This window comes from Anoplophora glabripennis, unplaced genomic scaffold (genome assembly GCF_000390285.2).
Source record: "Anoplophora glabripennis isolate ALB-LARVAE unplaced genomic scaffold, Agla_2.0 scaffold11, whole genome shotgun sequence".
NCBI lineage: Eukaryota > Metazoa > Arthropoda > Insecta > Coleoptera > Cerambycidae > Anoplophora > Anoplophora glabripennis.
Window position 1 is genome coordinate 1,750,827 of NW_019416496.1, and position 27,592 is coordinate 1,778,418.

Consider the following 27,592-nt stretch of genomic DNA (forward strand, 5'->3'; position numbering starts at 1 on the left):
GTTAATTTCACGAATCTTGTCTATAAGTCGAGCCTGCAGATGGTTTAAATCAGGAATAGGCAGTTCAAAAATAGTGTTTTTAAGGTAAGGCCACAAAAAGAAATCACACGGCGTAATATCACATGACCTCGGTGGAAATTCATGTTCAGCATTGAGACTTATTAGTCGATTTTGGAAAACTTCCCTCAACATATTCATCGTCTCGCCTGCCGTATGTGCCCTTGCGCCATCTTGTTGAAAGTAAAAGTTTGTAATTTCGTTTTCTTCCAGCTGGTTAACAAAAGGAGCGATAATTTCTTCTCTATACCTTTGCGCAGTAAGAGTACCATTAAAAAAAATAGGTCCATAAATCCTCCTTCGATTGAGAGCACACCAAACTCCAATTTTTTGAGCGTGTAGAGGGCCCTCGACAAAAAAGTTATCTGGTTTTTCAGAAGACCACATTCTCATATTCTGTGAGTTTACGTAACCACTTAAATGAAACCAGGCTTCATCAGAAAAAAAGGTGATATTATGAAGTTCACCGTAGTTGTTTAAAAACCATTCACAAAATACAGCCCGTCGCGGAAAATCAACTTCATGAAGTTCTTGCTGACAAGTTAAACGATAGGAGAACAAACGCAAATCTTTTTTTAACACTGTGTGGCAGGTACCGACTGATACTCCCACCATTTGTGATAAAACACGTACAGAAGTTCTTGGCGCATTTTCCATTATTTGTTGGACATTTTCTTTTAATTCTTCAGTCCGCTTTTTAGGTCGGCCGCTTCCTTCTTTTCTTGTTACACTGCCCGTTTCACGAAAAACATTAACACAACGCTGAACTGCACTTTGAAAAATTTTGTACTCAACAACGCCGGGAAATTGATTTTGAAATTCTATGAAACATTCCTCAATAGAATACTTCCATATTCCATCAATCTTGCGTCCATTTCTAAAGTAGGACTCTATGATAAACACTTTTTGTTCTTGAGAAAACACCATTTTAAACGCTTTTTAAAACGAAAATATTCAAATTGATAGCGGCGATATAGCGCTTTGACAGATGACGTTTAAGTTCATTTGCTATACGCTACGCCCTACGTCCAAATTTTCAGAACCAACTTGACCACCTTTTTATTTGAACGCTCATTATTTTTCAAAAGATTTGTTGATGATTGCATTGTCGCACTTCCCAAAAATAAAAATAATGATATTTTAAATGAGTAACAATTTTCTTCCAAAATTACAATTTACTATCGAAATTGAAAATAAAAACAAAATTAATTTTCTTGATTTAACTTTAATTCGTAAAAATAATCAAATTTTAACTAAATGGTTTACAAAATTCACATCTTCAGATAGATATTTAAATTTTAATTCTCACCACCCGATAACATACAAAAAAAGTGTAGTTATTGGTTTAATCAATAGAGCGATACATTTAACAAGTTCCATTTTTCGACCTAAAATTATAAATAAAATAAAAAATATTTTACTGAATAATAATTATCCTGCCAAATTTTATAACAAAATTATTAAAGAAAGAATCTTTAACTTCTATAATACATCAAAAAATAAAAAACCAATAAATTCGGATCATAACTCTGTCAATGTCAATATATTGCATTACCATATGTACAATCTTTATCTGAAAAAATTAAATCCATTTTATTTAAATACAACATTTTAGTTGCTCATAAATCGTTTAATCAATTAAATAAATTTTTCACTCCTTTAAAAAGCAAAACTCCTGTACTAAAACAATCTGCTGTAATATATTCTATTCCATGCAATGATTGCAATGGTCATTATATAGGTATAAAACACAAAATTTAGAAAATAGATGAAAGGGCCATAAATATACTAAAAATTGTGCAACAGCTCTTAATAAACATGTCGAGGAAAAAAAACATAGTTTTAATTTTGATCAAACCAAAATTCTCGTAAAAGAACCAAATTATAACAAAAGATTAATTCAGGAAATGATTCATATAAAAAAAAATAAAAACAGTATTAACGATAAAACTGACATTAAAAATTTAAGTCAAATATATCACAATTTAATCAAATAACAATAATTATAATATTTCTATTATTTCCACTTATTATCATCTAAACAAATCGCATTTAAAATAGTTTTCTATACTTTTAAAATATAATTTCCAATAAAATTACTAGATGTCCTTTCTGTCTTTAATTTACAAAATTTCGCCACCAGGCGTACTACCTGTTCGAATTTAGCATAATAATTATTATACTTTTCATTTCATTTTCATCGTATCCACGTACTAAAAGTATTATTCAGACACATTTACAATATTAAAAAATTCAGGCCTTTTTCAAATTTAAAATGAAAAAAGATAATATATTGTGAAAATATGTCCACTTTATGACGATTGATGCATATTTTTTAAATTTTGACGTAAAATGGTTGTTGTTTAGGTATGTATTAACGAAATTATTTTCTTATTAAATTAATTGTAATTACAGGAAAAAAATTCTAATTATTAAGTAAGTTATTGTTTGTTTTAGGTTTTAATTTATTAATTATAACAATTTTAATAATAAAAGCCTTTTGAAAAAGTTCCTGATCAGGAACGAAACGTCAAGAAAGAAATCGCTGCTGTTTTTTTATCCTTTTTTTTTACCGACTATCACACCAGAACCCAATTCCCAAGAAAATAAATATATTTTAATATTAAACAAAAGGTTCAAGAAGATTTCAACATAACATATTAGTTTCCACAGTCATAAAAATGTGGGGAAGATTGTTTACAGGGTGGTTAATTATATAATTTTTACGTTAATTTACGTTTTTCGTTTATAACTTTTTTCCGTTCATTTCCATGAGAAAACAGTAAAGTAATTTTTTTTCATCTTCAAAAGACCTACAAAACTAGCCCTCGAGCGTCAAAAAATATTGATTAGATCAAAAATTATAAACAGAAGAAGTTTATTTATGACTTTTGAATTAAACATTTATAAACAGCGTTATTATTACTAGAACGTTTTGGTATCGCATCCTCTCATTCCTTATCACCTGTCTAAAAACTCACACGAAATCTGGAATCGGTAAGTTGAATAGTTTACAAGTTACGGCCTTATAAACAAATTAACTAATTATTAGTCTGGACGATCCCGAGGATCTTCCACAATCGCACTGATTTTTTTCGTGGTAGATTTGATAATAATACATTGAAATCTATAATTTTTTTTTAAATTTCAAATTTGCAACCTGGAGATTTTTTTTAATTTTTAGCCTTAGTTGCAAAATGAAATATACGACGCACGAGCGTGATATAGTTATATATTATTACATATTCGGAAAGCTTGTGAAGAGCTTTAAGTTAAAAAAAAATCGTCAAGATTCGTTGTAGAACAACGGAGTTACAGACTGTCAAAGTTGACGGCCTATTATTAAACAAATTAGGTTGGTAGCGGCAAAAAAAACTGTAACCGGCAACCTTTGATTTTTGGCGAACCGTGGTGCGGCGGAAGGGTGGGGGAAGCGAATGACAGCGAGTCCGAAGAAAATGACGATAATATTCATAGTCCTGCCGTTAAGTAAGCGAAATTCGCTTGAAAATAATATATTTGACAGTCTGTAACTCCGTTGTTTTTCAACGAATCTTGAAGATTTTTTTTTTTTAACTTAAAGCTTTTTTCATAAACTTTCCGAATATGTAATAATATATAACCATATCACGCTCGTGCGTCGTATATTTCATTTTGTAACCAAGGCTAAAAAATAAAAAAAATTTCCAGGTTGCAAATTTAAAAATTTAAAAAATATATAGATTTCAATGTATTATTATGAAATCTACCATGAAAAAAATCAGTGCGATTGTCGAAGATGCTCGGGATCGTTTAAACTAATAATTAGTTCATTTATTTATGAGGCCATAACTTGTAAACTATTCAACTTACCGATTCCAGATTTCGTGTGAGTTATTAGACAGTGATAAGGAATGAGAGGATGCGATGTCAAAACGTTCTGGTAATAATATTCTATAACTAGTACAGTGGAGAGATATTGTTTCTAACTTGTTTAGATTTTCCAAAACCTTCGTCAAAAGACTACTATAAATCCACTAAAAATTGTGCATAAAAACACCCCCATAAGAAGTTATTTCTTGGACAAAAATCTCAAATGAACCAAACAGAAAACATAAGGCTGTTGAGGTGTTCTTATATTATATGTTTTAAACAAAAAACATTTCTTTGAAATATGTTATTTAGAAACGAATGAATGATTTTTTTAAAAGCCACCAAGTTTAAGGAAATAAAATTCCCCTAAAGTGACTTTATCTAAATAATTAGACCTATTTTAATATACTCTCTAGGTACGTTCTGAAATACATATATCAGTAATCGTTAATGTAAATTACTGTAAAATACAGCATAATTCTAGCAAACACATTTTAATTACAGGTAGACTTGTTTTCATTGTTTCTATAAATTGTAACAACCGTTTTATTTATAGCGAGCTATAGTATTAATACGAGCTATTAATTATTGTTTTCCACGATCCGAATAGTGATAATGACTGTACTTCTACACAATAATCATTTCAGACAATCCTAAAAAATGTGTCTTCGATACAGTCCTCGCGTATAGGTATCTTTTAAAATTTAAATTATTTTCAACAATCCTTACGACTTGGAAGTAGCTGTTGAGATAATTATTTAGTATAATGCCAATATTTACTTGCGTATATAAAAATGTTAACGCGGGGGACCTTGGACGTTTGATAATTTCAAGGTAAAAAGTTCGTATTGGTTATCGTGATTACGCACGGAGCGCCATCTACGGTTTTGTGTTTTATTTGTAGTGGGCGATAAGGAGATAAGTGTCGGGCAATGGCGGCTCGTGACATTTTGAATAGGTGAGACCCGTGGTTTTTTTACTAAGAGGGCAAGGAAGAAAAAAAATGCCGCAGACAAAAATTTTTAAATTTTCAAACGATTATAGATGCATCTGGAAATTTTAATTGCATTTGCAATATTATAGAAAAACTGATGTTCACGTGCGTGATTTTTATTCAGATTTTTTTATACAGTTATTTTGATTTTTGATAAATGTAATAGGTAATTGGAAATTAGTTTACCTAAATATCAAAAATATCAGAATATGTGTATTTGTTTCTTTTGGAGAACTGTCCGGATCCAGCAATACGCAATTCTGGTACTTCCTTCCTTGAGTCGATTTTTTTCTCTTGTTTACAGGGAGAGGGGATTACGAAGGCTGAGAGAGGAACTCCGGGCGGAGGAGATGAAGCTGGTGCTGCTGAAGAAGCTCAAGCAGTCGCAGCAGCTGAAGGAGAACGTGGCGGTGCTGCCGCCCAGCATCCCCCCGTCGGCGCTGCCGCCCACCGGGCTGCCCAGCGGCCTGAGCATCACCCCCACCACCGTGAAGGTGCCGGCCAACAAGATCCAGCCGCCCATGGCCGCCCACTCGCGGCACCCGATCTCCAACTCGCACAAGCCCATGCAGGGGGCCTCGCCCAACCTTCTCCGAGGGGTAAGTTCTGTAAAATTACAATCTGCTTCAAAATGTTGAAAGGACGTATTTAAATGTTGGCAAAATCCTCGAAAAGCTTTTTGAGGTTGAGAAAGAGCGCATTTACTTAAAAGGAATCATATATAGGCGCCGAGATACGGGATAGGAGCCTTGGCATGTCCAAAACCTACTTGTGGGCGGGGCTAACTCAGACGCAAACTTACTTGTGTCGATCTGTACATATTTTCTTACAAGCTAAATTGCATTAAGATAATCTATAATTATCAGTTAAACTTTTATGCAGAAATGCTTCTTTCTGAAAACTATTATAACGTAACGTATTTGAAAAACATTTTATTTTTAAAAATCTTTATTTTGATATGTTTTCAATTATTTTGATATCACTGGGTTTACACAAAACGTATCTTTGAACTCTGAAACGTAACTATTAGGTTAGTGCTGCGCATAAAGCCGAGATGCTTGTACAGAATTTTGACGACATTCCCCGTAAACTAAAATCGTGTCCATAAGCGCATTATTATTGTTCTGTGTGCCTTTCTGGCAAAAATGTTTATCGCTAGTCATTAAAAAGGCCTCGGAAAAGGCCAAAAGCTTTGTTAAAACACCTCCGCAACAAGCTCAATTTTGATACATTTTTATGAAATGATCCTTACTGCAAACATTTTTCTTTACTGTAAAATAAATACTTCGTTTTGCCGTAAAATTATATTCAAAAATAAAATTAACACTTTTTTTTCTACAAAAGTACTTATATTACAATATTATTTAGCATTGACATTAAAGTGTGACTTAAGCTATCAGTTATTGGGGTCAATATCGTTTATTAAAAATGCAGGCCGGGATTTTTACATCAGGTATAGGTGTGTTGATCGATTTGTGAGCTGTTAAAGGGGTCCGCACACTAGAAGATAATGTAGAACGTGAAAAGTAAACGTCGATTTGATCAAATTCTATTTCGATTCCAGTAAAAATTAATACTCGGCAAAAAAATTAAAGAATCAGAAAAAAATACACATTTTTTTTTGTGAGTTTTGAAGATTCTTGAATAGAAAAGAGTCAAAATTTTGATAAAAATCAAATGTTTCAAAACTTTTAAATTTCAAAAAAAATGTTTCTCGACATTTGAAATATTCAATGCAAAATTGTAAGATATTTTAAAAAATTTTGAAAAATTTGATTTTTTTTTTAAATTGAAAATTTTCAATTTTTTTTCGATATTTGATGAGTATTTATTGTGAGAAATATAACGCAAAAAAAATTGTTTACTTAATACTTAACACACTACAAACACTTTCTAGTAAACCAAAAGACTGAAAATTTAAAAAAAAGAGTGTAATGCCATGACATATTTGGCCGTTCTCTTTTCGCCGAATTATCGTTGCCCTTTTGTTTTTTGGCGGCCTAGCACTCTGTTGTCATATCACATCAGGTGTATTGATATTATGTAATTCATCTAAACTAGGTCAGTGTCAGAGGTCAGTCGCACTGAAAATCACAAACTAAACACAGTGCTTTAAAAAAATACTAACAGATAACGAGTACCTACTTTTTATATAAAAAATCGAAATTCGAATACGTGATTAGTTTTACTCTAGCGTCCACGGGATTTGAGTAAATCGCTAAATATGGCCGAAAATCCTGAAAAGTCGCGGAAAAGCCGACTAGTGGGCATCAGCAATGTTTTGAAAAAAATTATTTGGACCGGGTAAAATCTTAATCTTATGCATTGTAATGCGCTTTTAATTTTCTGCAGATCCCATCTCCTGTGACTTTCTTTTAAAAATCAGACGACCATTTAAAGTTCTAGTATTTTAGAGGTAATGGGGTCATTTAGTAAATTTTCAAAAACGTTCTTATTTTGTATACACAAAGTATTGCTCACGTTTAGGCGATCTTGAAAATTTCAACACAATCCGTTGAGCGGTTTTCAAATTATATGATTTTTAAAATACGATTATTTATTTGTCTCAGTCGTGGCAATGAATGACGTCATCGCATGGGACAGTCAGCCGGCTTAGCACTACTTCCAGATGAGTTTCTGCATCTACAGAATGTTTTAGCGTTTGTGCATATTAAGTTTAAAAAATGGAAGCAAATTTCGTAAAAGCAGATTCTTGTCATTTGCCAGAAGTAGGTTTGTAAATGGTTATGGATTTTTTTAATAAAAACCACGACTTTATCAGTGCTGAGATGAAAGGAGTGAAAATGCAAAGGTTACGTTTCAATAACGTGTAAAGCTTCTTTAAAATACGTTTGTAGTGAAATTTTTGAGAGAATGGACATTATTATTTTCTTAGGCGTCTTCACACTAGTGCTCTCACACTGGGGAACATACAACATTTGTAATTTTTTTCTGTTCTGTCTTCCATATTGCTAACAAAATTCGGCATCTTAACATACTCGACCGAAACTTAACGGCCAACTAAAACTCGACTGACTGACAATACACACAAGCATGCGGCATCGGTTTCCCATGCGGTGACGTCACATCTACCGGTTCAGCGGATACTCAGCGTGCCAGTTTATGATTTTTTTTTTGGATGACTTATAGGCGATATAGAATTCAAATTTTTTGCAGAGAACCTTAAAATTGCAATATCTTTCCGTTAAGCAAATAAAAAAAATTTGCTTAATGAGCCCGTAAATTATATTTCACGTTCTTTCAGTATGTGGCACCTTTTATCCAGTTATTTATTTAATTTTGTTACTCCGTATCGTCTTTTGAAGAGCCGTAAACAATTCTCGGCGATATTTTATTGGTTTATCGAGAGATACGTACCGATCCAGCTCTAACCTTCCCCAGTGACTAATAATACCCGTGTTCAGAGGCTATTTAATTAAAAATCTTTTTGTTAGCGTTCTAATTCAAAAATAACGAATTGCCTCTGAAAATAAACAAGCATTTTTTATTTATCTTGGACGGCGGCCAAGGGAGTGCGCCAAATCGGTTGACATCCGTCTTGCCTATAAATTGATTCCGCTCGGAGAATAATAACCCGGTAATTTGCAATTGATCGTTGTAGGTAGTCGAATTTATATCAATATTAACAATTTTTTAACGGCCTTGGTTAACGTCTACGTGAATAATTGCGAACGAAGGAGACAACGAAACAAAGCGGTGGAAAATAATGTGATGATAAGATAATGCAGCGGACCTTCCTCGGAACCTGGTTGCCACGTCGTCGGTTTGGACTGATTGACGTTTCGAAGCATCGCTCTCTTCTCCTGAAACGTCAAAAAATCTGAACCCCAATTGTAAATCAAGCTATCATAGGAGGAGTTACAGTAACATCATATCCCGATCGAATAAAAATCCGCCTGTCGTTGTTGCCAGATTGTTAAAATTACGTTAATAGAGGGAATTATTTAGATTTAGTACAGTCATTGAAGCTTTTCCCCTCCGAATTCTTTGAAACTGAACCGATCGACTTGAAATTTGGCAAATAGTTAGAGAAAAGGTCAATGAACATTAGTGACATAGCGCCGATCGACACTTCCACCCTGTTGGGGGTTGACACCCCTTCTCGGGGGTGGAAATTTTTTTTCAAAAATTACGCTGGAAATCGATAGAGAATCAAAATTTGAGCAAATATTCGAAGAATTTTTTCGAGAAATCAATAGTTTTTTAGTTATTCACGATTGAAAACTTTGAGGGGAAAAAACACTTTTTCAAAGTATTTTTCGCGAATAACTCAAAAACTACGCATTTTATTAAAAAAAAGTATAGTGAACAAAAATGTAGCTTATAAATAAACAAAGAAAATCGTTTTTTAAAAAGTGTCGTACGTCCTATACAAAGCGAAATATGGTTAGTGGAAGGGGACTTGTTTTGGGGGGAATACTCGAATCGATGTATTAACGTCAAATAACGGAAAAATGATACATTTTACGTGTATAACGCTCCTGGAGTTTTTTGTAGTACTCAAAAAGACCTTCAAAATGAGCACTTATACAACTTAATTAGAGCAAAATTGAAGGAGTTATCGACAAAAACGATGGGTTGCTCATATTTTTTAAGGAAAAATGAGCAGTAAACGCTGTACCATTTCCATCAGAATTAAAATTAATTGTAGACCCGTTACAATTAGTTTTGTTTTAGTGTTTTTCATACGATCCTGAAGTTAGACCGGTTTAGAATGCGTATTTTTTGAATAATGTACGGTAAAAGTTGAAAACGTATTTTCCATTATTAAAAAAAATGCCTTATTTATATAATAACTTTGAAACTATGAAAGATACGTAAAAAATGATAGACAACAAAAATGTAGCTTTTTTGCAACAAATATTTTGCTTTTTTTATTCCTATAGCATAAAAAAAATAAAGGAGATATCCCGCTTGAAGTTTCCATTTTAGTGAAAAAACGACCTGTCTCGAGCTCTTCGATCCTTTCCCTTTAAAAAACGAAGGACTTAAAAGGTTTTATATGCAAACGATTTTCCAGCTCTTGAAATTATCTTTAAAATGCTTTTTTGTAGGATACCATAGCTTCAAAATTAACCGAGTTATAGTAAAAAAAAAAAATGATATTTTTTTGGAGCAAAATAGGCTTTCTCATTTTTATATATTATTATTTTATATATTATACAAATAAAATAAGTAAAAAAAAATAGTGTGATTATTTATATGCAGCGTAGCAATTTTTTTATGATTGATCATATTTAAAAATCGATTATAATAAAAATATTTTACATTAATACATATTGGTAAAAGGGTAGTTTAGAAGAGTTGAAAATGGCAAAACTAAAATATTCTTTCATAAACAATATAAAGGAATTTTTATTTTAAATTATTGCACAATTATAGCATTCCAAGATTTAAAACGTAATTTTTTATCATTTTTTTAGCACAGGGGTGATTTATAAGGGTTGAAAAGTGTTATGAGATACGAATTCTTTCATAAGCAATGAGGGAATTTTTATTTTAAATAATTACACCGTTAAAGCATTCCAAGCTTTTAAAAAATAATTTTTTATCATTTTTGTCAATACAGGGGTGGTTTTTAGGGGTTGACAGGGAAAAATTCTTTTATTAGCTATAAGGTAACTTTTATTTCAAATAATTGCACGATTTAATAATTCCAAATTTTTAAAAAATAATTTTTTATCATTATTTTTTGCATAGGGGTAGTTAAGGGTTAAATAAAGGGTCGAAAAGATCGAATATATCATAAAACATGTTCGAGAAAATGGAACATTATTTAATCTTTGTGCTTGAACAAGATTATTATCAATAAAATGCTTAAAATTTAATTTTTTCAATTTTTTTTCACTTAGGGGTAGTTTTTACCCCTGCAAATCCATGCAGTTTCAAAGAATTCGGAGGTTACAGCTGATTTTCAGTTTCAATTACTGTACTAATTATAAAATCACAGAATAATACAGTGAATTAATGGATATACACTAGTCACAAAAATTAAAGGATAAAAAGTCGTAAATTTTTAGGTTATCTTCAAAGTGTTGTCTGTTATTCAGCGAAAAATGGTGGAAGAGGAATAGAAAATAGCAAATTGAAGCTTTAAGTTTCTAGTTACAGAATCTGAAAAAAAAGAGTGACCGCAAAAAACCTGCGATTTTCGCCCGTTTTTTTCACAATTCGCAGAGAATTAAAAAAAATACATATAAAATATGTTTTTGGTCGCAAATTATTTGTCGTAAAAAATTGAAATGAGCATTGTTTTTAGTATTTTAAAAATTTTTAAAATCACCCCTACTTAGGGGTTGAAAAAATACCAAAAATGAAGAATTTGAATATTACCAATTGATATAAAAACTATATTAGCATGTGAATTATCTTAATATATTTTTTTTGGAATTTTTACAATTCTGATATTCTCTATTTTGGGGGATGATTCCTCCCTCTGAGCGCGCTTAAGGGTGGATTTTCTAATTGAACATGCTTATTTCAGTGATGAGAATAAATATTTTTTTGTATCAAGAATCATTCGATAGAAAAATTCACATGCTAATAGTTTTTATATTTATTGGTAATATTCAATTCTTCATTTTGGGCGTCTTTTCAACCCCTAAATAGGGGTGATTTTTGAAAATTTTCAAAAAACTAAAAGCTATGCTATTCTTAATTTTTTACGACGAGTACCTAATTTGAGACCAAAAACATATTTTTATCTATTTTCTTTAGTTCTCTGCGAATTGTGAAAAAAACGGGCGATTTTTGCGGTCACTCTTTGTATCGTTGACCGCCTTTGAGAAATCATAAGAAATCCAAAAGAAAAACAAACTTGCTTCTCTCTAAAAAGGCCCATGAGCTTCAATAATTTTTTTGCTAATGGATATTATAATTTTTTAAATTCGTCCTTTACATTTTGAGCAACGCATCCACATCAACGAATGGCAAGTTTGCCAAGTCATATGTAAAGAAAATTATTTAGAATAAGACCTCATTCTTTTAGTTTAGGATACAAAAAATGCATCTTCATTTCGTCGCAAGGTCGCCTCCAATCTTGTAAAGGTTCTATGATCAGGAATGAGGCGCTCTGGATACCTTTCTCGATATAACTCTACAGCTCTTCTTGAATTTTTTTGTGACTCGCCGTAAATTTGCAACATGTCAACTTTTTCTGAATAAGAAAACATTTTGTAAGCGCAAAATTTATACGTTTGACGTTCGTATTTTGTAATGACAAGTATTTTGTGACATTTATGCACTTTAAACAACGAACATTCAATTATTTTCCAACGACTACTTGATCCTTCCACCGGTAATGTGATTGTTTGGTGGTATTTCTTTTGAGACTCTTTAGGGCCATATTGCTTATAATTTTTTAAAAGGGAAGTGATACAGAAAAATTTCTCCGATAAAAGTTTATTAGAAAAGAGAACTTTTCAATAAGAAACAAATTCGGGTATGTTCTGGAAAAAATATAATTATTGATGACGTCATTAGTCGTTTCTGTCAAATGTCAAAGATAGGCCCATACTATCGAGTTTGAGACACCCTCTACAAACACAATTTAAATAAAATAAAACCGCTGATTAAAATATATTATGTACAGGGTTAAGGTTCACCGTATAAACCTTTTTCTTGACATTTTCTATATCTCGCAAATGAGAATAAACGTCAAACTTTGACACCTGTAAGTTCGCTCACTTTGTACGTGTCGCATTGGGATTGTAGTTTGTCGTATTCAGTTCCTATTGCAGTTTGCAATCGCGCCATTCTACTAAATTATGTATCTTAAACGATTGTATTATTTTTTCGATCTGTTTAAGGAGAAAGTATCGGCATAACCCGCGATAAGTAAATGTGTTACGCAATTCGACCGCTGTCGAGCAATTTACGGCGCAACCTAAATAAATGTAATTATTATTTTGTACAGTGCGAGAAGTCTCTCTCGAGGCGCGTTCGGCCCTGTCGAATATATTTTACGCAATTTTTATGTACGGCAATTGAGTAAACAGGACACAATCTGTACAAACAGGCTGTAAAAGGATTTATCGCCGGTTCGTTTCCGTAATTAGGAAAAAGATCGTAAAAAGTCTAAACAATTTTTTAAGTCGTGTCATCGTGATTTGAAGGATTCGTTGCTCTATCTGAGGGTTACAGGGTGGGCGAATGAAAGAAAAATGTTTTTGTATATATGCGAAACCAATAAACCAACGACACACCAGAGCAAGGAAAAAATGTCCGTTTTCTAAGCGCGTTTCGCGAATCGAGGAAACGGGGCTCTATCATGACTAGGTACTTCCGCCTGAACCGGAAGTAAGGTAAAAGCAATACGGCGATGTTCTAGTGAGCTAAGCGGCTTAGGTTATGGTTTATTTTTATATTTTTATGCGGACAAATCGATGTTGTTTCTCGTTTTATAGTTCGAAGTAATTTTTTTCGTGTTCATCCCCGGTAAAGTCTGTAAAACCGTTCTTGTTACTAAAAAATACTCGACTTAATCGTCGATTATGTCAGGGGATACGTACAGTTGCGTTTTTCCTCGCGTTTTCCAGAGCTATTAGATAAGGAATTATTGCCCCCATATATTTTCCTAAACAGCAATCTGATATTCGCAACGTTTTCAATTCGACATTTATTTATGAATCTCGTTGGTAGTAAAGAAATTGTAATTTATTCTCGGGAAGAACATAAAGGACTCTTGCTCATAAAAAGAACCCAGTTTACATATTTTTATTTAGATTAACAGCCATATTCTTAAAAAAAAACATCTTACAAGATTGCGGGATAGCAATTTTCAAATCACTCATTATTATTAGTTAATTTTTAAACTACATTTTTAAGCGTTACTTATAAATTAGATTGTATTCAAATATGTGTGTAAATGTCGGGAAGACTTTCTTAAAACTATATCTTGTTCTGAAACTCCAATAACTACATAACCTGTTTGGTATATCTTCTGTTATTCTTTTCTACAAGTCCTTTGAATGCCTGTTATTAAAATAACATGAAAAAACATCGTAATTAGAAAAGCGAATATGCCCCCATATAAGAATAATGTGAGTTATCTTCAAAAATGTTCATCAGATGCTTTAAATGTTTGCCTTTCTACTTTCGTCAAAATCATGTACTTCTTTAGACGATATCCAACCCATTAACTTTCCAAGTAAGCGCATCAGATGATTTGATGTTATGTTCTTGTTGTTATGTATGTGCTTTACATTTTTAAAATGACAATAATCAGCTAATGACACATTTTCAGATGTTTTCTTAATTTTCTATTCAGTACACCATTTTTTGCAGTTACTGTAAGATGTTTCTTAAAAAATATTGTTTGATACTTCCAGTGAGATCAGTATGTAACTTTTATGCGAATGAAATTGCCAAAATGCCTCTTTTAAGTCGATTTTTCAAGTTACAGAAGGATTTGTACATTTCTTGTTTAAAAATTTACAAAAATTCCAAAACCATTTTTCTGAGCGGGTGGGCTATTTTGGTGATGTAAATCGTGTATCTACAAATTTTTCTCTAACCTACTGCCAATCATTTTCTTCATAGAATTTAGTGGTTAAATTTGATCTATCACATCACAAAAAAAATTTAATGGATAATAATTAAAATAGTTACAGTTAATTCAACAAAACGTTAAGCAAAAATAGTATAAGAATTACAAAATAGACACTAACAAGAAAAAACTTTACACAATAAATTAAAATTGAAGTTTAGATTAGTTATTTCAAATTTTCTGGTCACTTTCTCTTTTAATAGCTTTGAGATGTAGTTCCGAAATTGCGTTTGCATTCTCATATGATTTTTTTTTAATCATTTGAAAGCAAAAGCGACACCTTACGATCTAGAATAACGATCAACTTTTATGTCAGCAGCAGGCGCCGCCGCCAAGAGCCAACATGCACGGGCCCCCGCTCAGTGTGTCACCCCTCAGCAGCAGGACAAGCCTGTCGGTACCCCAGCCGCCCCAGAGGTCTTCCATAGGCAGACCGCCCTCCGTCTTTCCTCCGGGGGTCAAAGACTTGTCGCCTTCGGTCACTATAACACCCGCCCCGCCTCAACCAGTCAAGGTAATAATAATCTAGTTTATTTGTTTCAGAAAAAATGTCGTTTCCTCCCTAACATTTGTATTACATTTCAAATTAGGGAACTATTAAACCGAAAGGAGCTTTTCATTTAAGTGATCTAGCCGTTTGAGATCACTTAGGGTTAGGTAGAATGGAAAGGGTCTATTATGTTTAACCTCAAAATTTGTGTAGTTATTTTGTAAATTCAAATTGTTTTTTTTGTTGCTTAACATGAAAAAATAGTGTTCTATTTCTTTGCTAATCACTTGTGTACAATTTTTTTACCGCGGCCAGACTGTTAGTGGATTAGATAACAAAGGACTAATGGTTGGCGGATCTATTCAAACTAACATTATCCAAGAGGTAATTTTATGTTTTTTCAAAAGTACTAACAAAAACACACTTGTAGACATTTTACTTTTGAAAATTTAATTTCTAATTAAAATCGTGTGTTTTAGGACCGGCCTAGAGAAGACAACCAAACGCCTGCCCAAAGACAGGCCGCTGCCAAATTGGCTCTGCGGAAACAGCTGGAAAAGACGCTCTTGCAGGTACTTTGATAAATTCATCGTAATTCCTATGTATCGTTTACCTCCATTTGTAGATCCCGCCACCAAAGCCGCCCCCGCCCGAGATGCATTTCATCCCGAATCCCAGCAACACGGAGTTCATCTACCTGGTGGGACTGGAGCACGTCGTGGATTTCCTCACCAAAGAAACTAGGACCCCTTTACCGCCCATGCCGTTCGCCTGCAGCCAGTGTCAGTCCGACTTCACGCCCGTCTGGAAGTGGGAGTCCAGCAAGAAGAACAAGGGTCAGTCGGTATTACGAGCTTTGTTCGATTTTTACTGACGGTGTTCTTTCAGGGGCTAAATCGGTGATCTGCGAACAGTGCGTGACGAACAACGTGAAGAAAGCCCTGAAGGCCGAACACACGAACAGGTTGAAAACGGCCTTTGTTAAGGCCCTGCAGCAGGAGCAGGAGATCGAGCAGAGGCTCGCGCAGGTAAGGTTTGCCGTGGTTCTACTCTTAACTCGTTTCGTTCATTTCAGGTGGGAGTGAAATTGTGGATAAATATTTTTTTTCAGAATCACATTGTAAATACCATTGAGAAACATATACGAGTCGATAGTATATGTATTCACTATACAACGGCATTTGACGGGTTAATCGTAATTTATGATAACCAAACTTGGTTTCTGTAGAAGTGAATAGTAATTTCTTAGGCTGGATTTATATCAAATAGGGTGCAATATGTTTAAATTAATAACTTTGTGTCTAATGCAGAAAGTTTTCCGTCTGGGGTTCCACAGGGTTCTCACTTTGGACCGGTTTGATTTTACTTGTTCATTAATGACATCGATCATGTTTTGAAATATTCTAAAAATTTTGTTTGCTGATTTTGTTTTTAATTAGTCTGTGTATATAATAGGGTGTTTCATTTGAAAAAAAAAACATTTTTTTTCGCTTCATTGACGAAATATTATTCTAAACATTGGAAAAAAATGTCTCACCGAGTTTCTGCTCTTAATTTTAATTTTAAGTACTCGCTATTTGATTTTAAAATTTTCCCATTCATTTAACACGTAAACCTATGTTTTTTTTTTAATTATCTATGTCTCAGTTGCATTTCACGTTATTTTATTATCCTTAGGCGATAATTCTAGGGGAATCTTTGTTCTTTGAAAGTGCCCATGGTAGGATCTATGTGACTTCAACAATTTCATTGCTAAAAAATCTTAATTTCTATCGATTTTTGCATTTTTCTTATAAATGATTAGACTTACAGCAAAAACGTAAATGACATTTTTATAAAAATATCATGTACCTACGTTTTTGCTGTAAGTCTAATTATTTATGAGAAAAATGAAAAAATCGATAAAAATTTATTTTAGGAGGGCTCTATAGCAAATAGCCAACCAGCAATACATTTTTATAGATTTTATTCTATAGTTTGTCTAAATATGAATCAATGCACAGACTTTCCCCCCATTTTAACGCAGATTTTCTATAGAATGGACTTAGTTTGAAACTCAAATTACTTTTTGTTGTACAGAAATTTGTAATTTGCCGCTTTTGAACAAGCGGCATTGTAAATTACAAATTTCTTTATACCAAAAAGTTATTTGAGTTTCAAACTAAGTGCATTCTATAGAAAATCTGCGTTAAAATGGGGGAAAGTCTGTTATTTGTGCATTAATTCATATTTAGACAAACTGTGTAAAAAAATCTATAAAAATGTACTGCTGGTTGCCTATTTGCTATAGAGCCCTCTTAAGATTTTTTAGTACAGTTCAGGTTTCAAAGAACAAAGGTTCCCCTATAACTATCGCCTATGGGCAATAAAATAAAGTGAATTGCAGCTATGCAATGCTTGCATAGATAATTAAAAAATTGTAGGTTTACGTGTAAAATGAATGGGAAATTTTTAAAATCAAACAGCGGGTACTCAAAATTAAAAGTAAGAGATGAAATTTGGTGAGAATTTCTTTTCCAATGTTTAGAATAATTTTTTGTCAATGGAGTGAAAAAAATATATTTTTTTTTCAAACGAAGCACTAATACAATATTTCTTCTCTGATATTATTTGTGGTATGTATGTATAATATGGATAATCTTTGAGTAGTTTTTTCAAAGTCAGTTAAACATGTATAAAAACGCCTAGCAATAAAATTTTATGAGTTTCATAGGTGTCCCTAAAAAGTTTTCTGCTAAAGGTAAAAAATAATTTATAAATTGTCCGTCAAATTACGTCTAGTCATGTCATCGATATTTTTAAATTTTTGTTTTCGTTTCCTTTTCATGCAATGATCTATAACACTGTTTAATAACACGAAAAATTGTGGACAATGAAACTTTACATAATATGTGAATTCTGTTTATAATTTCATCAGATTTTTCATTTTTTCCTTTTTTTAAACAATCATAAATATTTAAAATGAGACGCTGACATTGAACATGTAAATCTTTATTTATAAATTCTAAATCTGTTTCATCAACAACCGGCTCTACAAAATATCCCTCTTATTTCTCCTTTTCGCAATTGTAATATGAATGATTAATAGAAGGTGCCTATAATAAATTAAAATTCCCTGAATTAACCAAATTCCGCATTGTGCACTGCACTGCTAGGCAATTTGTCAACAACTGAAATTTATGTCCCGTTGCCCAGTGCGGCTGTGTTTGTGTGCCGTTTGCTCGCGCGCATTCTTTAACTGAGCGACCAGGCCTGTATATGGGTATGGCTAAATAAATATGGGAACAAGTTTTTCAAGTATTTCAATGCCAAGTTGTTGTGTAGCGACCGAACCTGATACATACTGGGTAGCTCTTTGGTCTTCAATTGAGATCGGAAAGACTATACTGTTGGTATTGTAATGCTATTGCCTGATATATAATTTTGGCTGTTGTATTATGCGTATCTGTATACTCGACACTTGCTAATAATTCCATACCAATATTATATGACCATTCGTTTCGGGAAATAAATGGCATTTCCTGCATCATTTATGATTGTGTCGTCCTTTTAACATGTATTTATAGGCATTTGTGACATGACCTGATCCTGAATTGAGAGAATAAAGGGTCAGGGTACAAATGCCCTTTTTGTAGCAATTTGTATGTTTTTCCGTTCCGTTTTCATGTTCTTTCGTTTGAGCTTCTCCTTCGTTGTTTTTATTCCTTCCTCGATTCGTTCATATGTCGATTTTCCTTTTTCTATATGTAATATTTTACATTTACTTATCCGGAACTCCACGCTCCAATATCTTTCGATATTTTTTCCATCGTTTTTAACAGTCCGTGCAATTGTTTCGTTCAAATATTAAATCGATATAATATCGCTCGTTTTCATTCCAGAACGGAGTGTTCACCTCCAGCAGTCCGGCTCCGTCTCCGGTTACCCCGGAAGTGCTACCCAAGTCTGTCACCCCCACACCCACACCGAGACACGCAGCCACACCGCCGGCGCCGCCCCCGGCACAACCCACACCGCCTCCCCCCAGGAGTTCGCACGCACCCGGCCACTCCGCCTCGTCCGTGCAGGATAAGTACAACCAGCAGCAGAGCGCGGCGGCGATGCAGGCCTTACACCAGCAGCTGTTACGAAGTAAGTCAAATAAATATTTGATTTATAAACGTTTGGGGATTTTAAACGATTAATTTTCACATAAATTTTATATTATTTCTAATTGCATTGTTAATTGCTATTCAGCATCTTGAATTCTAACCTAAATGAGAAAAAAACATGATTTTTCAGTATATTTAAGGTTATGTTACATGTTACGAGGTAATTTTTCTCCTAACCTAACCTAAAAGTGCGAAGAAACATGGTTTTTCGTTTTATTTGAAGTTATGTTACGACACGAGGTAATTTTCCCCATAAAGCTGTAAAAAATAATAATAATATTTATCTCCCATTCTTGTCAAATCGACTGGAAACAATCCCGAAGCTGAATAAGTGGTGTGTGAAAGGGGGCGGCTTATTATTATTAGTATTATTATACTTGTGGGAGTATGATTGAACCGGGGTAATAAACAAAAACTTTATTCGCAGGTCTCTCAGCGGGCGGGCCCCCGGCGGGCCACATGCTGCAGTTTTCGCCGCTCCTCTACCCCTGGCAGCTGGCCATGGCGCAGGCGGCAGCCAGCGGAAAGGGGAGCTCCGCCAACCTGGCGGAACTGCAGCGGGCGGCCGATCTCCAACGACAGTACCTGCTAGACATGATCCCGCCCGGCCCCCAGCAGCGCCACAACTGGAAGACATGATGCGTCGGCGAGTACGGTGATAAAACTTGACAGTTCTAGATAAAATGGTGATCCGTGACTTTTTTCCCGGCCGCACCCAGGCCGGTGTGTGTGACTGTTTAATTTAAAATTATCCCCTTCGTAAGTGGATTTAAATGTATTTTATCATGTGCCCGATTTAGTTGTTCCAGAAGTGCGAGGCGGGTCGAGGATGGTTTTTTTTCTTATTGGACCTTATTTTGGAAAAAAAAATATTTTTCTGGTGATTGTGAATCACGGTTTTTTAAAAATTGCGGTATTTAGTTGAGAAAAGTTTATTTCGAACGGGTCGGAAATAAATCGAATGCCAAAAAGTTGATTATTTTTTTTTTTAGCTACTGACAGCTGGTACTGTTGAATGTGAAGTAGCAGAAAATTGAAGATGTCGTACAAAAATATTTTCTTAATTTCATGTACAGGATGTTAATTGAGCGTGTCGACAAACTTTAAGGGACGATTCGTAGAATGACTTTAAACCAAATAGGGTTTATAAAGGGGGGATCACAAGTCGAGAATTTTCGATATACAAGGTGTTGAAATTAGAAAAAAAATCACCTTTTGTAACTGAAGATGTTTGATATTGAATAACAAAACTTGGGTTAATAATTTAACTATTTGAAGGTGAAAATCGACTTAATTCGTATATAAATATGTACCAGTGGTGGAAGTATGGGAATTACTTCCACTAAAAACCCCAGAAATTTAACTCGCTGAATATTGTGAAAATTTTGTCACTAAATCCTTATGATCTTACCAAGACAAAAAGATATCTTTCGTTTTATTCAAAGAATACTCTTTTACTTTTATTAACATCCTTGAAATTTTGAGTTTGAAATATGAAAATTTTAATTCATACTTAAAATTTGAAACTTCGAAATTTAGAGTTCGTATTTGAAATTTCGAGCTTAAACTTGAAATATTAAGTTTGAAATATGAAATTTTGTGCTTTAGTCTAGAAATTTCGAGTTCAAATTAAAAATTTCATATTTGAGCTCGAAATTTTGAGTTTGTACCTACTTATTTTGAGTTTGAAATATTCAGTCTCGAGTTTAAACTTAAAATTTTCAGTTTGAAACACAAAATACTGAGTATGAACTTCAAATTTCAGTTTTGAAAAGTCTAGAAACTTCAGGTTCATACTAGAAAATTTGAGTTTGATATTCAAAATTTCGAGTTTAATCTTGAAATTTCAAATTTAATCAAATTAACAATTTCCCGTAGAACTTTGAAATTTTGAGTTGAAATTAAAAATTTCATATTTGAGCTCGAAATTTTGAGTTTGCACTTGGAGTTTGAAATATTCAGTCTCGAGTTTAAACTTGAAATTTTAAGTTTAAAACACAAAATACCGAGTTGCAACTTCAATTTCAGTTTTGCAAGTTCTATTAGAAACTTCAAGTTCACATTTAATTTAATCTTTTAGAGTTAAAATTAAAAAATTCATATTGAACTCGAAAATTTGAGTTTGTACTTAAAACTTTGAGTTTGAAATATTCAGTCTAGAGTTTAAATTTGAAATTTGAAGTTTGAAACACAAAATACCGTGTTTCAACTTGAAATTTTAGTTTTGAATGTTCTACTAGAAATTTCAAGTTCATACTCGAAATTTTGAGTTTGATATTCAAAATTTCAAGTTGTAAGCTTGAAATCTGAAATTTAATTAAATTAACAATAATTTTCTGTTGAAATTCAAAATATCAAGTTCAAGTACAAGCTTTTGAGTTCAAACCTTGTATTAATTTAAAGTTTTCGATAAACGGGCTGTGAAATTAAAAAAAAAGATGTCTGATTTTTAAAAATATCTGTGAAGATGTTTGATTTTAGAAAAGCTGAATTTAATTTCAACACCCTGTATATTTAAAACTATGGATTTCCGGACCCACACTTTTAAATCTTTTTGGCTTCAATCCGCTCAAAAAATCGTCTCTTAAAGTTTATTAACGTGCCCTATGAACACCCTGTACGGAAACATTCTTTGACAGTCTTGTGAAATCGTAATTATTTAGTTCATCGTGTACCTTAGTAGGTTTATTTAATATTTAATTTAAAAAAAAATTACGTATTCCCGCTCATGAAACTTGCGACATTTATTGCGAGAGTTATCTCATAGTTTCGAGCGTAAGAAAACGACCGGTGATAAGTTTTTTAACCCGTACGTGGTACCCAGTAGAGATATAAAACTTGTCGTTACTAAATTCGAAAAACCGTATCCGGGAAAAGGCGGCAACAATTTTTTTTCTCTCGAAATATTATTTCTAGTCTCCACAATTACCTTTTCGATAATAAAAATCATTTCGATGGATGGAAATGAGTAAAAAATTTTTTCGTGAATCGTTGCGCAAGAAGTGTCGCAAGTCCTCACGGGCACGACCAACATCCAACTTCTGGAATAAATATATTTATTTAAAAAAAAAAAATGTCGGCGCGACGTTGACCGTTGACGAGGCGTCGCGCCGTGCTTTGGCTGACATGTTAGTTTTAGGTGTTAAGGTTGTCCTTTATTAGCGACACAGTAAGTTGCGCGTGAGCGTGGGCAGCGTGTTAGTTAAGGAGTACTGAAGAGGTGTGATTTGTACATTAGTTAACGATTTGATACTGCGGTCTTCTGGGAGGGGAGGGGGGGGGGGGGGGGGCGCGCGTCTTACGTTATAGTTGAATTTTATGGCATTTATTTTCGAAGCGATGCGGTATCGAATCTAAGGCTTACGTTATAGTGAAATATTTGTAAATAGATGTTTTTACAAACTGTACATTAGTAATAATTATTTTTTAGGAATATTGGTGCGTAATATGCTCATGAGAAAAAAATCGATGTTGATAAGGTGTTCCATATTCATTTCTCTTTCGTTTCATTTGTTCCCGGAGGTTCAGGTGTTGATTCGGTTCCGCGAATATCCCAATCGTCATTCAGCGTTTGCGATTGTAATCATGGAACGTTTATTTTTGAATGCATTTTCAAATTTGTTTTCTCGGAATTTTTGATTCTTTATGACGTTTATTACCGTTTATTTCCGTTTATTTCGAATTTATTGTAAAATTTCAGAGCATTATTTCTCTTTTTCTCCATTTCATATAACTTCATCTCCTCTAACGCGAATTCTAAATGAAAATGCACTCGGATAAAATAAAGTCTGAGTATTTTACTTTAATTCAAAGCTGAACTTTCCTCAAGACAGGCGGTGGTAATAATTTGTGAAAAATTGTCACCTAAAAATTTGATAGCAGCAGGACGAGGCCATACATTTATTATTTTCCCTTGATGTATAAAATTTTGGGTTTATACTTGAAATTGTTAATTTGAAATATGAAATCTCAAGTTTAAAGTTTAAATTTTGAGTTTAAATCACAAAATTTCGGGTTCAAACCTACCTTGACACCTCATATTTATATTCAAACTAGAACATTTTAAATTAATGTGCAAATTTGTGTTTCGAATTGGAAACTTGATACTTCAAGATCAAAAATTTGAGTTCATACTTGAACTTTTGTTTGAAAGGTTTAATCAGGAGTTTTAACTTACAATTTTAAGTTCGAGCTTGAAATTTTGAATTTGAAAACATGAAATTCTGTAATTTGCGGTTATTTTAATTAAAAATATTTAGTTTGAACTCGAAATTTGGTGTTTGAAACACGAAATTTCAAAATTAAATTTGAAATTTTGAGTTTCAAACTCGAAATTTTGAATTCAAGTTTGAAATTTTCGTTTCAGACTAAAAATTTTGAGTTTGAATTCAGACTTGAAATTTCAAGTTCAAGGTCAAAATTTTGAGTTCTTGAACTTTTGGGTTTGAAATGTTTAATTAGGAATTTGAACTTAAAATTAAGATTGAGCTTGAAATTTTGAATTTGAAACCATGAAATTCAAGTTCGAACTTATATTTACGTTTGTGAAATTGAGTTTTAATTAAAAATTTTTAGTTTGAACTCGAAATTTGGTGTTGAAACACGAAATTTCAAAATTAAATTTAAAATTTCGAGTTTCAAACTCGAAATTTTAAATTCAAGTTTAAATAACGAAATTTCGAGTTGAAACCTTGACACCCCATATTTAAATTCAGACTATAAATTTTAAGTTTATGTGAAATTTGACCTTGAAATGAATTTGAAAACATGAAATTTGAATTCAAACTTAAATTCTGTGCTTTGCGATCGAGGTTTTTAGTTTGAACTTGAAATTTGGTCGAAATCTAAACTTTCAAACTAAACTGGAAATTTTTAGTTTGAATCATGAAATTTCGAGTTGAAACCAAGGGGCACCTGATTTAAATTCAGACTAGAAATTGTAAGTTTATGTGAAATTTTGTGTTTCAAACTGGAAACTTGAATTTTCAAGTTGAAACTAAAAATGTCAAGTTCAAACTCGAATTTCAAATTCAAGTTAAAAAATTTGAGTTCTTGCTTGAACTTTTGAGTTTGAAATGTTTAATCAGGAGTTTGAACTTAAAATTTTAGTTCGAGTTTGAAATTTTGAATTTGTAAACATGAAATTCTGTGCTTTGCGATTGAGATTTAATTAAAAAAATTTTGTTTGAACTCGAAATTTGTTGTTCAAAACATAAAATTTCAAACTTAAACTTGAAATTTTCGTTTTAAACTAAAAATTTTGAGTTTGAATCACGAAATTTCGAGTTGAAACCGTGGCACCTCATATTTAAATTCAGACTAGAAATTTTAAGTTGTGAAATTTTGTGTTTCGAACTAGAAACTCAAGTTGAAACTAAAAATGTCAAGTTCAAACTCGAAATTTCAAGTTCAAGGTAAAAAATCGAGTTTTAATAAAAAAAAATTATTTTGAACTCGAAATTTTATGTTTTAAATTCGAAATTTTAAATTCAAGTGTGAGATTTTCATTTTAAACTAAAAACTTCCTATTGAAACTTGAGATTTCATATTTGGACTCAAAATTTCTAAGTTCTAACGAAAGAATCAAAATATATGTGAGCTTCCAATGCTTTTGTATTTTTTCACTGTTAGAGTACTTTTAGTTTGCTCACAAAAAACTTATAAATTGAGGTATCTGTGATACTTTATTACGTCATAGGCGATGCTCTGTCTATATTTGGAGTATGTCCGACTCGGCTGAATTAAATTATTTTGCATTTATAATTAAAGAAAAACCTGTCAAATGGCTCTTATGTTGCGTGAACTAATCGTGAACTTGGAAAATCCATTTTTTTGACGATGAACACGACCCGACCTGTCGTAATTTATTTTTATTTATGTACAATCTCAAGCTTAGGAAAATGTGAAAACAAACCGAAGTTGTCGTCAGCTGTATTTACCGTGTTAAATAATGGGTGCTATTATACAATTTCTATTGTTTTTCTATAACAATATGCACGTTTTTGTCACAATGTATGAAGCTCAATATACAAATAAATGATGTAAATGATTCCTTCATTGAATTTTTGTAATAATTATCTCCGTAATTAAATAAACATTTTCTGAAAGCACAATTTTCATTGTAGATATAAAGACTATATAAGCATTATAAATTTCTGCATTCTGTAAATTATCCCATTCTAATAAAAGGTACTTTTACTCCTACTTGTATTATTGTATTTATTTCAGGTACGTCTCCAAAGGTCGGTAGTATTTTTCTTCATGTTAAATAAAACGTACTTAAGTCTGAACCCTGTTCACACCAAAAGTTTTACACACTCGTAAAATTTGTAAGCTATTATAAATGTAGAATGTTGGTTAAAGCTTTAAAAAAAAGTCTCATTTGTAAATTGCAACACTGAAATTTAAACTGACGGCTAACCATAGTAGTATTTCATTTACCCGAGAGTCAAGATACTCGGAGCAGTTCAGTTAATATTTGAAACGTCAAATAAATAAAACGCGACTTTTATACATAGTCAATTTCTATTTACCTGAGATCTCGGTTAATCTCACCTAACGGACCAATCAGCATTCAGAACAGTCGAGATTTTAAGTAAATAAAACATCATCATCACATTTTCACGTTTTTATATTGGCGACATTTTGAAAAGCAGTTTACTCGACAAAAACGTCAATAGTTGCTAATTGCCTGAGCCTGGATCCACATGTACGCATGATGACGGATCCGTTACAACCACGTGACCATCGACAGCCAATCCGTTTTAACTTTGACGGAGTGTCAAATGGCTTTACTGATGGACAATTGAATGTTGGTGGTCACGTGGTTACAACGAATCCGTGGTCACGTAAGCATGTGGATCCAGTCTTAACCTTAGTGTTTTTATTTACCGTCTATTGTCAAACCTGGATCAATTCTGTTTCAGTCAGGGATGTTCCTACCAGTACAATTGTACTGAATCAGTATCAGTACAATCCCTAGATAAATGATGTACAATCGTCTGAAAAACAGTACGTCAGTACTACATCGTCAGTTTTTGCCATATTTCAGTACATTTGTATATTTCAGGTGAGATAAACACAGAGACAAAGAGATAAAAGAAATATTCTCTAAGTTTGTAGTCTTAGAGCAGAGAATAGGGGCGCGAGTTTGTGGTATCTACTCTCTATGGCATGGTTTTGTCACAGCATAGATGAATATTTATTTTGCTGTGGTTTTGTGTATTTTGACTTGACGTGTTTTGTTCTGTGACTTTGTTTTGTGTTGAACAGTTCATTTGCGGTTTTCTGCTTATCCATCATAGAGAAATAAACAATTTGTATTCTATCTGCGTTATGCTGTTAAATAATCATTTTATTCGTTTTTATAAAATCATACTGATCAAATATTAAAACGTGTGCTACTATTTTAATAATTCAAAGTAAGATAGAAGAAAATAACAGAGGTGCTGCGGACTGGGAGTGGGAGCCTCCGCAAGTTATATACAAATATCAAAATGCTTCAGTATGAGCTACAACTATTGATTAATAAAATGTACGTTTATTATAAATAAAATTATATCGTTATAAGTGGCTTAATTTTATGAAATGTCTGAAACATGAGAATTTTCTTTATATTTAAAGTATGCGTACAGTGGTTTTAAGAAGTTTCACATTTAAGAAACTCATGTAGCTTATTTTTACAAATTTTAATATTTACGATGCTGATTGTATCACATTTTGTCAGATCTCCTCTGTGGTGAGTCTCTGAAGACAGAAGTGTTATGCACAGAGCGGTTATGGCTATGTATCGCGATTTCTTTAAATAGGAATCAGATTTGACGTTTTACTATCATTTTACGTGTTAAGTTTTTAAAAATTTAAATTTCCCGCGTCAGTACAATTTAGTTTCAAATCAGTACATTGGCATCACTGATTTCAGTACAAAAAAATATATTCTAGGAACAACACTGCTTAGTTCTGTCTGCAAAGCATGAGCTCTCTGTGAATGTGTTAGAATAATAAACTTTGTGTTTAATTATTATTGAGGTAACACAAAATAGTGAAATATTTGTTTTCTGTTACGTAATGTGCTTTTGACATTAATGTGTTGTGTTGTTACTACGAAATACTATGGCAAATTGTATGGATACCATGCTTTTTTGAACCCAACATGGTTACACTCCATATTGTTCGTTTGAACTTAAATTAACACTAATATTGTAAGTTGTGCTTTTAACATAACAGAAGTTAGGATTAATATGGATACACATGTATCTTCAACACCAAATAACCCACATTTAGGGGATGACACAATATCTGAAGCTGGAGCTTCATATGCACATGCTGTTTTGAATTTCAAAACAACCACCACAAATAATAATAAAGAGAATATCAAAGAACCAATAACGGAAAATCAGTCACAACCTGTGGTAGAAAAATTTAAACAATCTGAGCCTGAAGCATCTTCAGCTAATCTAGATGATGACGGAACCTTTACT

At 32.7% G+C, this 27,592-nt stretch overlaps 1 protein-coding gene across 3 annotated transcripts in view; it reads left to right on the forward strand.

Moving 5' to 3' along the window:
- The window catches only part of LOC108908132 (transcriptional repressor p66-alpha), a 44,387-nt gene extending 22,027 nt beyond the window's left edge, over positions 1-22,360 (forward strand). The window contains exons 1-8 of one of the 3 annotated variants that reach the window (XM_018712078.2): positions 4,792-4,867; positions 5,208-5,502; positions 14,788-14,985; positions 15,441-15,533; positions 15,587-15,797; positions 15,850-15,989; positions 18,843-19,092; positions 19,540-22,360. In XM_018712078.2, the coding sequence (XP_018567594.1) occupies positions 4,842-4,867; positions 5,208-5,502; positions 14,788-14,985; positions 15,441-15,533; positions 15,587-15,797; positions 15,850-15,989; positions 18,843-19,092; positions 19,540-19,751 (1,425 nt within the window). In that variant the 5' untranslated portion in view covers positions 4,792-4,841 and the 3' untranslated portion in view covers positions 19,752-22,360. Of the gene's footprint in view, positions 1-4,791; positions 4,868-5,207; positions 5,503-14,787; positions 14,986-15,440; positions 15,534-15,586; positions 15,798-15,849; positions 15,990-18,842; positions 19,093-19,539 lie in introns of those variants that run through there. The other 2 variants (XM_018712071.2, XM_018712062.2) reach the window with 2 other exon arrangements.
- Positions 22,361-27,592: the final 5,232 nt, after the last annotated feature.